We start from the raw sequence: 13,676 nt of genomic DNA on the forward strand, positions 1-13,676 counted from the left end.
AGTCGTTTGCGACTCATAGCGACCCTATGCACAACAGCCCTAAACCCTGCTCTGTCCTGCGCCAACCACACTGCCTCTGACACATCCATCCCGATTACCCCAGTCACCGAATCAATCCATCTCATAGAGGGTCTTCCCCTCCTGCACAGCACTGTCCCTCCACCCTCCCAAGCATGATGTCCCTCTCCAAGGACCCGTCCCTCCTGGCAACATGTTTCAGAAAATTTTAAAACAACAACAACAACAAAAAAAAAAATACAAAGAATGGTTTTAACTAACAGTACCATCTAGTGGCAAGAAGGTGAACTGACTAGAAAACCATGTTTCTTCCAGAAGGGCTCTGTTCAATTTGGTTCAGAATGTATTTTCTTAACCTTATGTTCTTACTGTTATATTGGTTTATCTGAAAGCTAAGAACGAGAAAGAATGTCACAGATCTGACACTGACACGTCAGAGAAGCCATTGTGGGGTTAATGCTAGAAAAGGCTCCAGCTATCAGGATTTTCTGCCTAACCTCCAGTGAGCCGGTAGACTTATTCCTAACAAAGCAGGGGTGGGTTCAAACTGCAGAGCTTGTGGTGAGTCGCCAAATATTTTTATTACAGCACCGTCAGGGCTTCTCTCCTGAAGTCAGTGGACCGGGTTCCAGCCAGGTTCACATGTGGTTGACTGTAAGATGGATATGTTTTGTTCTTCTCCAGTCTCAGGAGGCCCAGGTGCTGAAACAATTGGCAGAGAAGAGGGAACACGAGCGAGAAGTCCTTCAGAAGGCTTTGGAGGAGAACAACAACTTCAGCAAAATGGCGGAGGAAAAGCTGATCCTGAAAATGGAACAAATTAAGGAAAACCGTGAGGCTAATCTAGCTGCTATTATTGAACGTCTACAGGAAAAGGTAACCATAATGTGAGATTGGTATGTTCCTATTCCACACAGGCTGGGTGAGCTATCATAGGCCCAGGTACCAGAAAATGAGTGCAAACCCCATAGACAGGGTACCACAGTGGAGGATGGGGGGAGAGAAGGGTACAACATGGTGCAGAAATGGGAATCTATTGAAATTGGAATCTTTTTCAACATTCCTAAATGGATTTAGGAAGGCTAAAAAGTGCTTTTAAATATATAAAAAGATTTTATAGAATCAATATCTTGAATTGTGGTGTTAGAGAGTAGTACTGATATCCCCAGAGCTGCCAAGAGAACAAAGGAGTAAATGCGGCCATCATGTTCTTGGAGGGAAGGATGGTGGAACTTCATTCTCATGTACTTTGGGCATGTTGTTAGGGAGAGACCAATCCACAGAAAAAGACATCATACTCAGAACAGTAGAGGGCCAATGAAGGAGGAGAAGACCCTCAATGAGGTGGATCAACACAGTATCTACAACTATGGGCTCAAGGGTGGCAGAGATGAGGAGGACGGCACAGGATTGGGCAGTTTTCAAAGCTATTGTTCACAGGGTCTTTATTGAATTGTAGTTGACTCAATGCACCTAACAACAACAACAAAGAAAATATGTTTGTCAGAGAAGACCAGAATATCATATCCACAAGTAAATCTAGCCTTTCCATGTAGAGGAAACTAACCTCATGCCCAAAACAGAAACAAACCTACTGCCCTGAGTCAATTCTGAGTCATAGTCACCCCAGAGGGCAGAGGAGAGCCATAGAGTTTCCAAGGCAGAAATCTTTACTGAAGCAGCATCTTTTCTCCATGGAGTGGCTGGTAGGGTCAGAGTATGACCTTTCCACTAGCAGCTGAGCATTTACCCCCAGACAACAACACTACATTGTTGTTGCTGCTGTTGTTGATGATGATGATGATGATGATTGCCATCGAATCGAGCACAAGTCATAGCTACTCTATGAACAAAAAGGCCTGAAGCTTTTCTATAACTATTTTCATTTATCAAAGTTCATAGCGTTTCCAAAGGCATGTTGGTTAGGAAGTGGATGCCACTCCTGCCTCCAACACTCCATTAGGAAAATTTAAACTCACTGCTCTTGAGTTGGTTCCAATTCACAGCAACCCTCCTCAGGCTTCAGAAGCTGTAAATCTTTACAGGCAGAGCCCACCTATCTCTGTCCATTGGAGCAGCAGGTGGATTTGAACTGCTGGCCTTCTGGTTCACAGTGCAACTCCACTCTACCACCAGAGCTCCTTTAGGATATAATAATAACTTTGCATTCAATGTTGTAGAGAGCTAATGGAGGATATTCATTTGGTTTGGAACTTATTTTGTGTTAAAATTTTGTCCTCATTTCTTGGGGTATTTATCTTCATCACCCTAAATCTAGATTCATTCTCATCAGTCTGGATAAGTATTGCCGGAATTCTCTGAAAAAAGAAATTATTCTCTTTCTGCTTTGTAAACCCTATACAATATATCTCTTCCTTCCTTAAATATTTCCTGATAGAAAGGACAGTAGAGATATAAGCAGTTTTGCTTTGTCCTTGTTAGGCACTAGAGATACAGAACTCAAAACTGCCCCTGTCTTCAAGGGACAGAGAGTCTTGACAAAATTAGCTTCTCTTTTCTGAGTGATTTTTGGAAGCCCCATATCGACTTCTATTACAGGAGGCCCATCTTATTTAAGGCAGTCTATCATGAAATGCTAGCTGATACTTCATTTTCACACCACTTCTCAGATTACAAATATCAGGTTAAACTCTCTTAAGAAAAAGGCCTCCAGACTCAAACAGTGTAACAGCACAGAAGTTTTTCATGGGTTCTATGAGCTCTTGAGGAATTTCCAGAAGCATAGCAGGGGAATTGTGTGCTCTCACACGGTGGACAGACCTCAAGAATCCAAGGCTGTGTAGAGAAGTAATAAGTGACTTGGACAGGAACTAAAATAGCTGGTAAACATCTTGATCAAAGGCTTAAAGATGAGATTAAATTTATTTATAAACTAGTGTTTTCATACTCTCAGGACTATGTCATTGTGTTTCATGTAAACAAATCCGGTCCATGGGAAGACATGACAGCGTTCAGCTCTCTGCAGGTTGTGCATGGTAACACACTAGCAAGAACTTTGTTGAGATGCAGGAGGACAAAGTACCATTGACTAAAATTGGCTCTCCTGACCTTGAACCAGTCAGTCTTCCTCCATTTGTCTTCCAGTTATTCCTTTCTAGGTGAATAAGGAGACTTAATTCCTACATGATCAGTACCAGGACCGCAGAGAACCTCTGGGTGTCATATTTGAGATAACTATGACTTAACCACCTTCCAGCTCATAGTCTCACTCACTCTGGCCTCCATTTCACATTTTAGTGCTGAAAAATCACACAGTTCTTCAGAATGCCAATCTTAGTTCTGAATTCTCAGTTACAATTTCCATATCCAGTGTGAGATTCCAGTCCTTGACAATCCAGAATGTCACTGTTTTTGAAATTACATATGCACATTATGTATACATTATGTCCATACATACATTAACACTCTTTATTTCATTGATAATATCATTCATTAAACATTGCATATGTAAGTGGTATTTTCAGAAGTGTTAGCTCTTAATATGCAAATTTTTTACTCTATGTATTTTTTTATATCCACCCATCATTCACTGTCATCTCCTTTTTGCACTCTTCCGAACTCTCACCCAGATTTAGACTCCACAGTCTGATAGAATATAGGTGGTTTTGGTTGGTAGGTGCTGTTGAGTTGGCTACGATGCACAGAGTTCCTGTGAACAACAGGTCAGCAACTGGCCCTGTCTGGTACCATCCTCACCATCTCTGATTATTACGGTCACTGTGTCAGTCTATCTTGCCATGTGTCTTACTCTCTTCCTCTGACTCTCTACCTTTCCCAGCATGAAGTCATTTTCCAACATCTAACCCTTCTGACAACATTCCCAAAGTAAAATAGAATATACAGTGGCACATACAGACACAGATTTTCAAAAACTATTGTCTGCTGATTCCCCAGACATCACCAATTTTTCCTGATGATAATTAATCTGTAAAGTGTTTAAAATTTCTAACACCAAACTATACAATCTTAAAGGGTAGGATCAAGATAGCAGTATATTTTGAAAGCTCTCTAGATGTTTCCAATATGTAGCCAGGCTTCTGAATCAGTATTTTATAGGCTATTCTAATTTCAATGTCTGCTGATAGTATTGTACTCTGTGTTGAATGATGGAGCCCAGAATATTTCTGAGTCCACATTTTCCCTTGTATTCCACAGCTGAGAAAACACTTATTGAATCTAATAGTATATTTGACTATTGTCAATCAAGATCTGTTTTCTCCACAGTAAAGTGGTATTCCCCCCTCTGAGGAGGAACCAACTTTACTTCCCTTTGTTAAATTTTAAATATTTCACAGATTTTGCACAAATTTTTGTTTATATATTGTATGCATTTGTGTATATGAAACTATTTTTTAATACACACCACTATTATTGTCTAGTAGTTGAATCAACATCTAGTTGATTGAAATTATTACTTTGAATTTAGAAATTGAAGCAGAATCAATAATAGTGAGATGAAATGCATGGAACTATAGAAAGCTGGTCTGGAATCTTCTACCTCAAATGATTATTACACCACTGAAATTACATTCATCAATGAATTAATCATTTGATGAGAATTTATGGAGCTCTTTCTGTATGTTGAGGAGCCTGGTAGGAAAAATTATCTAAAAAAGCATTTGCCATCTTTTTCCAAAAACAGATAATATAGAATCTGGTAATAAATAACATGGTACTCACACTGGAGAATAGGATAGCATATGGTCCAGTCCAATTAAATGCAAAGGCTTACTGCGCTGAAGAGTACCAGTAAAATCAAGCTCATACGAGTGCGGCCCCATCAGATGTTGACCACTTTGAAAATCTTTACAGGGCTTATCAATTAGACAAGAGTGATCCAGTACCCCAGGAGCTTTTGCTGTGATTAACCTACTAGCGAGACTTCAGTCCATCTTGCTTCAGTTTGAGTCATCCACGCATATCTTCACCATATGGCTATGATCATGCCCTCAGTATCAGTTCCCAGGAACCCTCTGGAGCCTTGTTAGCTTGGGCTTTTTTTTTTTTGCTAAAGCAGATTGCCTAAAGCTAAATTCACATTTACTGCACTTTAGAATCTACTCACGAGCTCTTTTAGAATAAGAAACTAATTTCATTGTCTGGGATAAGACCGAGCCATCAGTATGATTGTTTCAATCTTACTGGAAGAATCTAATATTTAGCCAGAGTTGAAAACCAGAATTGAGTGTACTTTGATGTTGTTTTTGTTAGGTCCCATCAAGTTGCTATGTTTGTGTGTATATGCATATGTTGTTGTTGTTGTTGTTGTTGTGTGCCGTCAAGTCACTTGCGACTCATAGCAACTGTATGTACAACAGCCATAAACCTGGCTCTATCCTATGACAATCTTATTGTCTCTGACACATTACCCCCGTCTCTGAATCAATATATCTCACAGAGGATTTTCCTCTCTTGCACTGTCACTCCACCCTCCCAAGCATGACGTCCTTCTTCAGGGACTGATCCCTCTTTGCAACATGTCCAAATTATGTCAGACAAAGCTCCAGAATCCTTGCCTCCAAGGAGCAACCTGTTTTCTCCCTCTCTAGGGCGAGCCTGTTTTTTCTCCTGGCAGTCCATGGTATATTTCATCCTCTTCTCTAGCACCACAGCTCAAAGGCATATTTATTTACCTTAAATATTTATCTTCATTCCATAGTGTGCCTGTTCCTACTTCCAATAAAAATATTATATTCTTCATTTCTATTTTCTATTTCCTGAGGCAGGTCTAGTGGCCTGGTGGTAAGGAGCTGCATTGCTGTAACATGGGGTTCATGTCTATTAGCTGTTCTGCAGGAGAAAAATGGACAGTTTCCTCCCCTGTAATTTACTGCCTCTGAAAATATGTTGGAGGGCCAGCGATGACTCAGTAGCATATAACAACGTTCATTTCCTTAGTGTCTTATCAACAGGTGAACCTGAAAAGGGTCCTATGTGGAGATGGGTGTGGGAAAGAGTCACAAAGACCAGCTGTAGGTTCATCTGTTTATGTCAATCAAGTTCACTGACATGAACAGTTATGCCCAGGATACAGATTGTAGTCTGTGGATTCTGACGCTCTTGCATCCTGCTCTTGTGAACTTAAATATCTTCTCCACCAGCTCATCGTCTGCAAATTATGGTTGAAGCACTGATCTTTTGGTTAACAGCTGGATCCTTTGACCCACGGTGCAACCAGAACTCCTTTACAGCAATATGCATTCACTAAACACATCATTTTAACTTCACATATTTACATGTATGCATATTTGTTGCTTTTTTCATGAAAGCCAGGGTCTTTTTGAGATACAGATCGCTTAATTGCAATTTTATGTCTTCTTTGCTTGCATTTATCCACACTGGTATCATATTGGCTATGATTAATAGTTCCAATTTCTTTAAAATTGAGAAGCAAAGACATCTACAAAATAATCTGGACATAGAATTCTATAGCATTTATCTCAATAGTTAATCCATCCAATATATAATAATGTTCACGTTCTCAAGTATTTTCCAATGCCTTCTCTTTAAACCAGACACCAAGGAGTCAATTCAAAGTTCAGAAGTCACAGGTCTCCTGACTAAATCACATTTTTCTTCTTGTTGGAATGCTGTTGAGTCATTTCCAACTCAGAGACTCCATGTGGCAGTAGAACTGTCCCAATGGGGTTTCTTGGGTTTAATCTTTACAGAAGCCATTGGTTGGGTCAACCACACATTTCAGTTAGCCAATTGTTTAATCATTGCACCACCAATGTATTTTCACATTTTCTTAGCCAGAATTTTGCCTAAAACTACCTTTTATACATATTGTTGTATTAAAGCAATTGGTACATACACTTTTCTTAATCATTATATTGATGGAGGACAGAAAAGTAAATTAATTGCACAGCATACTATAAACTTGGGACCTCTTGTGTTCTAGTGGTTAAGGAATCGTGCTGACAATCCAAAGGAAGGCAGTTCAAATACTCAAGCTGCTCTACAGGAGAAATATGGGTAATCTAAAATATAGATTTCTTGCAATAGAAAGCCTCTGAAAATTTGCTGGAGAGTCAACTGTAGGTCGGTTCTGACTTGATGGCACATAATAGCAATAATTACAAACTTAGATTCCAGCCCAGTGACCCTGCCAGTTCCAAGAAAATATTAGGAGCTCAGTAGTTAAATGAATATTAGCCAAATTAGCTTTTGACTTCTTAATGAGATTTCTTTAAACATCACAACCAACTTAATCGTCTTCTGATAATTGCTCACAGTTTACTGATAAGAAAAACGTGTGTTGAAAATAACATGTGTCTTGCATATCTGCCTTTGATTATGCAACATTTTTATAAAAAAGACATTGCAATTTAATCAGAACATATCTGGCTAGTAAAATGTAGAGTTTTCCAACAACAAATTTTCTAAGCTGAAAGCAAAAGATCATTTTCCTAGACACAAAGAAGTATTTATTTAAATTTCCATTTGCTAACATTCTACCTCAAGATGACATATGATACTTTTTCTCTCCTAAGAGAAAAATCTACTTCTTTTCACTCATTTTGAATTCAGTAAAAAAGTATGCCCCCAAACTATCAGAAATCACTCAACAGCCTAATGATACTATCATGGTGGGGGTGGGGGTGGCGGCGGCCACCATGGTGGTGTGTCATCGAGTCAGAAACAACTCATCGCTGACCCTCGGGTGGATCTTCAAAGTCAGTCAATCACACGGGAGGAGACTGCCCATCTTTCTCCTGCAGAGCAGCTGGTGGATTAGAGCCATGTGCCTTCAAGATTTCAGCACACCTTCTTGCCACTAGACCACCAGTGCTCCCAGTGATACTACCACTGCTACTAATATCTCGTGATACGAATATAAATCTTTAGGCTTGTGGCTTTTTCTGTGTGTGGGATCTTTTCCTTCTGGCCATGATGGCCTGAGCTTTTTGGTGGGTTTGTTTTGTTGTGAGTTGGGTTGGTTTGTTTGGTTTGGTTCCCCCGCCCCACTCCCCACATTTCATCAGAGCTCAACTCTCACTAATTAGTTTCTTTCTGATTGAGAAAAGATTCTTCCGTATCTCTTTCCATCTAATAGCTGAATAAAAAGGAGCAGCATCAGCTGCATCCCTGCTAATTTACCCTGACATTTCCAAGCAGGACGTGATTTCACTATTTCATGCCTTCTTTTCCTGTTCTTTGTGGCTTTTGAACATACACAAAAAGCTCATCCAAAACAATTAAATAAATTACTTTGAACTCTTTCTCCAGAGTCAATTTCCTCTTTACTCTAATTCTGTATCCTGGAAAGAAGAGTTGGCGAGGATGTGCTTGTTTCTCCCCAAACCTACTTTTAGAAAAAACACTTTTCATATATCTATTGGGTTTATTCTGAAAGTACTGGTGCCTTAGAGATAGAGTTGTACTGCCAACCCAGAGGTTACTCAAAGGAGAAAGATGGGTACTCACCATCCTTGTGATTTACAGCCTCCAAAACCTGCTGGGAGGGTTGACTATGAGTCAAAGTACATAACCACACCAACAACGTGTTTTCTCTTATTAACGTGAAGATTACAAAGCAATGATAATGATAAAGGGTAGGTTGTGGAACCAGGTTGCCTGAGTTTGAAGTTTAGCTCTGCTTCTTGTTACATGATCTTTCATAAATTATCTTTCTATGCCATAGTTTTCCTAATTTGTAGAATGGGGATAATAATAGAGCCTTCATTATAGAATTGTTGCAAAGAGAATGCTAGAAGAACACCTATAGTTATGTATGTCTGGTATATGCTAATGAGCACTGATGAAGTCATGAGAAATGGATCGCACTGGTAGCCGAAAGAGTGGCAGTTCATAGCCATCAATGGTTCCAAAGGAGAAAGATGGGCAGTCTCCTCCTGCTAGGATTTACAGACTTGAAACCTGCTGGAGAGTATGAGTAAGAAGCAACTCGACAACAAGGAGTTTGATTTGTTCCGTTCATTGCAGCTGTGTGCATAATAGCAAAAGATGGCGTCAGCCAAAATGTGCATCGACAGATGGGTGGATGTTTTCCTTTCAATATGAAAAAATGCCTCAAGAGCCCCTTCCAGTCAGGCACAAAGTGTGCGGCGGATGGGGCAGCGCTCTGGGCCTCTGTGACATCTGTAACATCTGTGACGCTTGTCCCTTTGGTGTTTTCTAGGAGAGGCACGCCGCGGAGGTGCGCAGGAACAAGGAGCTGCAGGTTGAACTGTCTGGCTGAGGCGACGGCGGGTATGGCACGCCCCACCATTAGTAAATTCCCCCTGCCTATATTATAATGGATCATGCGATATCAGTATGGGAAATGTATGACATGGTTTAAAAAAAAAAAAAAGAACTCATTATAAAAAAAAAAACCACAGAATCAAAAATAAAAAAAATCAATGCGGTCTCTTTGCAGAATGTTTTGCTTGATGTTTAAAAAAAATACCTTGGATCTTATTTTGTAAATACTTTACATTTTTGTTAAAAAATACAAGTATTGCATTATGCAAGTTATTTCATAATCTTACATGTCCTGTAACAGGCTTTTGATGTTGTGTCTTTCCACTCAAATGAATTTGCTAGGTCTGTTATTTTCAGAGCTCCCCACGTCGAACTCCATCCCCTGCCCTTTTCATTCCAACTGAAAATGGAGGTCAGTAGACAGTCTTTGGTGCTAGAAACCCACCATTGCCTAATGACCGAGCCAGTTTTGTCATCTCTGAGCTTGATTACGACCATGCCTAGATCATAGACACGATATAACTCTACGAAACATCACATTTGTTTACCCATAATCTACTTACCACTTAGAACCTACACAGCCAGGTTAAGAACAACTACTAAACATGACATTGACTTCTGCTTCTTCTGGATTATGTGCAACAAATGTGCTTTGGCTTTAGAAAGGGATGGATGAGGGGACAGATCTCAATCTGGGTAGAAGCAAAAAAGCTGATCCTTTGAAAGCGCTGAACACAAACCCGACCCCAAATGGCTTAAGCAGCCACGAACGCGTTCTTCATGAAGTGGACTTAATTCTCTTGTTTAAGTTCTTTTGATGGAATGCATTAATGTGTCAGGTGGCTTATTTGTGGATGCCATGATTGATGATGTTCATGTTAAGCTCTTATCTGTAGTTCAAGTTGATGCTCCTGAGTATTTTTCCACTTGGAAACTGCGAGAAAACAAGATCAAAAGCACTGTGGACTTTGATTCAAGCTGGTCTTTCTTCCCCAGTGTGAGGCAATCCTGCCTGGATTTAAAATTTAAAAAAAAAAATACAAAACAACACACCACTTCCACCTGTGAGGGCTGACGCAGTTCAGGGGGCTAGGCAGGGCATTTGTGCCAATGAAGAGACTCACCAGATACCCACCATAAGTACCTAGTCGCAGTTTTGAAGTCGTTTCTCCCCCAACTCCTGAAGGTTGCTGCCTGCATATTTACTCCTCATTAGTGCTATTTTCCTGTATGTCATTGTGAGCAAGCTGTGATTAATAAAGAATTGGAGTTCTGTGAACTAATAAAGGTTCAGTCTGTTCTCTCGACCCTTCTTCTCTAACCCTGGAGTTTAGAGTTTAAATGGCCATTGGATTTAAGAGTTCACAATAAATTAGATCTGTGAGGGAAACCAAGGTCTTACTGATTCGCTTCCCTTCAAGAGCAACAGGAAATATTTCTTTCCCCTCTCTCTCTGTTGGTCTCACAGGAGGAAAGGGCGCTAGCCTGAAACATACTCAGGACTCAAGAGATCCCAAAGGTTCAGGCAGATAGATAGTCCTCAGGAAAAGAGCACCTTTTAAAGCACTTGAAAGGTTCCTGGAACCGTTTTTGCTTGCCTGACCTCACGTTCCCTCATGTGGCCCAAAGGACCCCCTTCTCTGGCCTAAGCAGTCGGCTTGTTGAAATGTGACTCCCCTGCCACACTACTGAGTTCTGCATTGCCAGTAAGCATACGGAACAGACAACACACACACACACACAGCAGGGTCCTGTCAGTGACCCAGATGGATCCTGCAAAACAAAAGGAACCACAACCAGCTTGAGCAGAAAGTCACAAATCATTGAAACCACACAGATTGATGAGTTAGGTAATTGGCTGCTGTCCACATAGGCACTAACAAGCCAAGCATAGGGTTGAGGCCACCTGGTCTCCTTCTTGAAGCCCTGTGTTTGTGGGGATGTAACACAGCAAACAGGAAACTCTGGTGGCCTAGTGGGGAAGGAAAAGCACTGCCAATCAAATGCAGGTAGTTAGAACCCACCAGCTGCTCTGAGGGAGAAGGATGGGCAGTCTCTTTCTGTGTGATTTACAGCCTCTGAAAACATGTTGGAGGGTCAGGCAGTTGGAGGGTCGCAACAGCAGTGAGTTGAGTTGAAAGTTAAAACAAAACAAAATATATTCCTGTTTAAAAACATCCATTTTGTTATCTTCCTTTGGGAACCATTAGAGCTTCTAGTTTGTGAGAAACATAATTTGCATAACTTTCATTGATAAGCATAATTTTATTATTTGCATAACTTTTATTGATAAGCCCTGAACACTTAAAGTGAGCGTCCAGAGGCTCCAGGCTACTAGCTAATTGTGGACCCAAATTAACAAAATAGTTTGATCAGTGTATGTATCATACTAAGAGAAAACATCTTATTTCTATTAATCCTTCTGAAATATCAAAATTCATTAACAGAAACATCTTGGGGGCCTATAAATTGAAACTGCTGACTAGTCTATCTGTCTAATTTCAAAGAAAAACTAAGGTACAAGGAATCTTGTTCTGAGTCACAATGCCTGCAATCTCGTGATTCCTTTCCTCATATGTAGCTCAGATCATCTCCAGATCTCACCACACCAGTAAAGATGGGTTCTGTCTAATAAGCTTCTTTGGCTTCATCAGCCAGCAGTCCTCAGATGTTAGTGTGCCTCAGATTATCTATTGTTAGAAACAGATTGCTGGTCCAGACCCCCGGGTTCTGATTCCTTACTTCAGTCCTAAAGCTCAAAGATCTACATTTCTAACAAGTTCCCCGGAGAGGCTAATGCTGCAGTCGGCACACCTTACTGGAGAAGCTCTGCTCTAAACAGTAAAATAAACCAAGGGTGGCTTCCCATTGCCCTCCTCACGGAAGGTGTCATTTGAACCAAACTATGTTTCATGGAATGGGGGGTGAACAGAAACTTACTCAATCTTATTCTAAAAGTAGGGGTGAGGTAAAAGGCATCTGCTGCTTGCTGTGTACTGTTGAGTCAGAACTGACCCATAGCTGACCCTCCAGCAGATTTTTGGAGGCAGTCAATCACATGAGAGCAGATTGCCCATCCTTCTCCTGTGGAGCAGCTGATGGCCTCGAACCATGTACCTTCAGGATCGCAGTACAGCTTCTTGTCACTAGGCCACTAATAACATGAGAGGATAGTCATTTACTCATTTGCTCATTGCTTTCGAGGCAGAATAGACCAACCCATAGCTGACCCTCTAGTGGGCTTTCAATCACATGTGAGGAGATTAGCCATCTTCCTCCTTTGGATCTGAACCACCTGCTTTTAGCTTGTTTAAAATGTGTTAAGTATATGGTTTTGAAAAATCTTGTGAAAGAAAATTCACAAAATTCCATTGATCTGATGACCCACCCTCCTATCTCTTCTGAAATCTGCATGGGACAACTAAATTTTGACAAAGCCTCTTCTGTGCTGAAATTTCTGCAATGATGTGGAGGCACCAGCCTTCGCAACGCACAAAAGGTAAAAATGCACTGACTTTCTCCATTCTCCACCCAATCCTCTACCTCCCCGCTGAGAGGGCGAATGAAAAGGCAAGAGATGGGACCCTCAGCTTCAGCAGCCACACACTCCATCACCGGATGTAAACCAATATAATCTTTTTTTTTTAAAGTAAAGGAAGTTAAGATCAGAAAGCTCCACCTCCAACTGATCACTGATTTGACCTCAGGTTGTCCCTCATTCCTTACATCTTTTCTACTTCTCCAATCACAGCCTTCTTATACCCTACAACAGCCCCCAGGGAGCACTAAGTAAAGAGTTATGCTGTCAACCCAGAGACAGGAGTTCAAATCCACCAGCCGCTCTGCGGGAGAAAGATGAGTAACCTCCCATGTGGTTCACAGCCTCAGAAAACCCACTGAAAGGTCAGCTGTGAGTCACTTCTAGCTCCATGGCCTGCCACAACAGCTCCCAACAAGTTTCCTTTTCTCCAGTCTACAGACTTCTCTACACCTAGATCAGGTCTCTCAAATCCCACCATTTATCAGCAGTTTAAGATCAGTATCCTTGATAAAGCACCATTTCTATATTGCCTCAAAAACACTATTACTCTTGAACGCGAATTTACTCAGTGCTAGTGACATCCAGTTAAATGAAATCCCAGAGCTCCATCATATATGTTTTGCCTAGAATTTCCTTCACTACAAATGCAGTCAAGAAAGACTAGATCTGACTTGTGATTAAAAACCCTAAGATTTCTAAATCAAGGTCATAGAAATATATTTCCTATTCCTGATACATCTCCAATGTAGGTTACTGTGTTTGTTCTGTGTTGTTCCTTATTTTGAAGACTGGTAGCATTGCTTCTTTCTAGAACATTGCTGGACGCTGACATAGGGCATGTGAAAGCAGGGTAAACCGTGCACTGATTCTTTTAAAACTTCTACCC

The 13,676-nt window shown here is 40.8% G+C and overlaps 1 protein-coding gene across 2 annotated transcripts in view; it reads left to right on the forward strand.

Annotated features, from left to right (window-relative positions):
- Positions 1 to 9,712, forward strand: part of LOC102854735 (stathmin-2-like) — a 70,893-nt gene extending 61,181 nt beyond the window's left edge. The window contains exons 4-5 of one of the 2 annotated variants that reach the window (XM_006880482.1): positions 703 to 894; positions 9,185 to 9,712. In XM_006880482.1, the coding sequence (XP_006880544.1) occupies positions 703 to 894; positions 9,185 to 9,244 (252 nt within the window). In that variant the 3' untranslated portion in view covers positions 9,245 to 9,712. The remainder of the gene's footprint in view (positions 1 to 702; positions 895 to 9,184) is intronic. The other variant, XM_006880483.1, reaches the window with a different exon arrangement.
- Positions 9,713 to 13,676: the final 3,964 nt, after the last annotated feature.

Source organism: Elephantulus edwardii, unplaced genomic scaffold (genome assembly GCF_000299155.1).
Source record: "Elephantulus edwardii isolate Elephantulus edwardi_28Jun2011 unplaced genomic scaffold, EleEdw1.0 scaffold00008, whole genome shotgun sequence".
NCBI classification, from domain to species: Eukaryota; Metazoa; Chordata; class Mammalia; order Macroscelidea; family Macroscelididae; genus Elephantulus; species Elephantulus edwardii.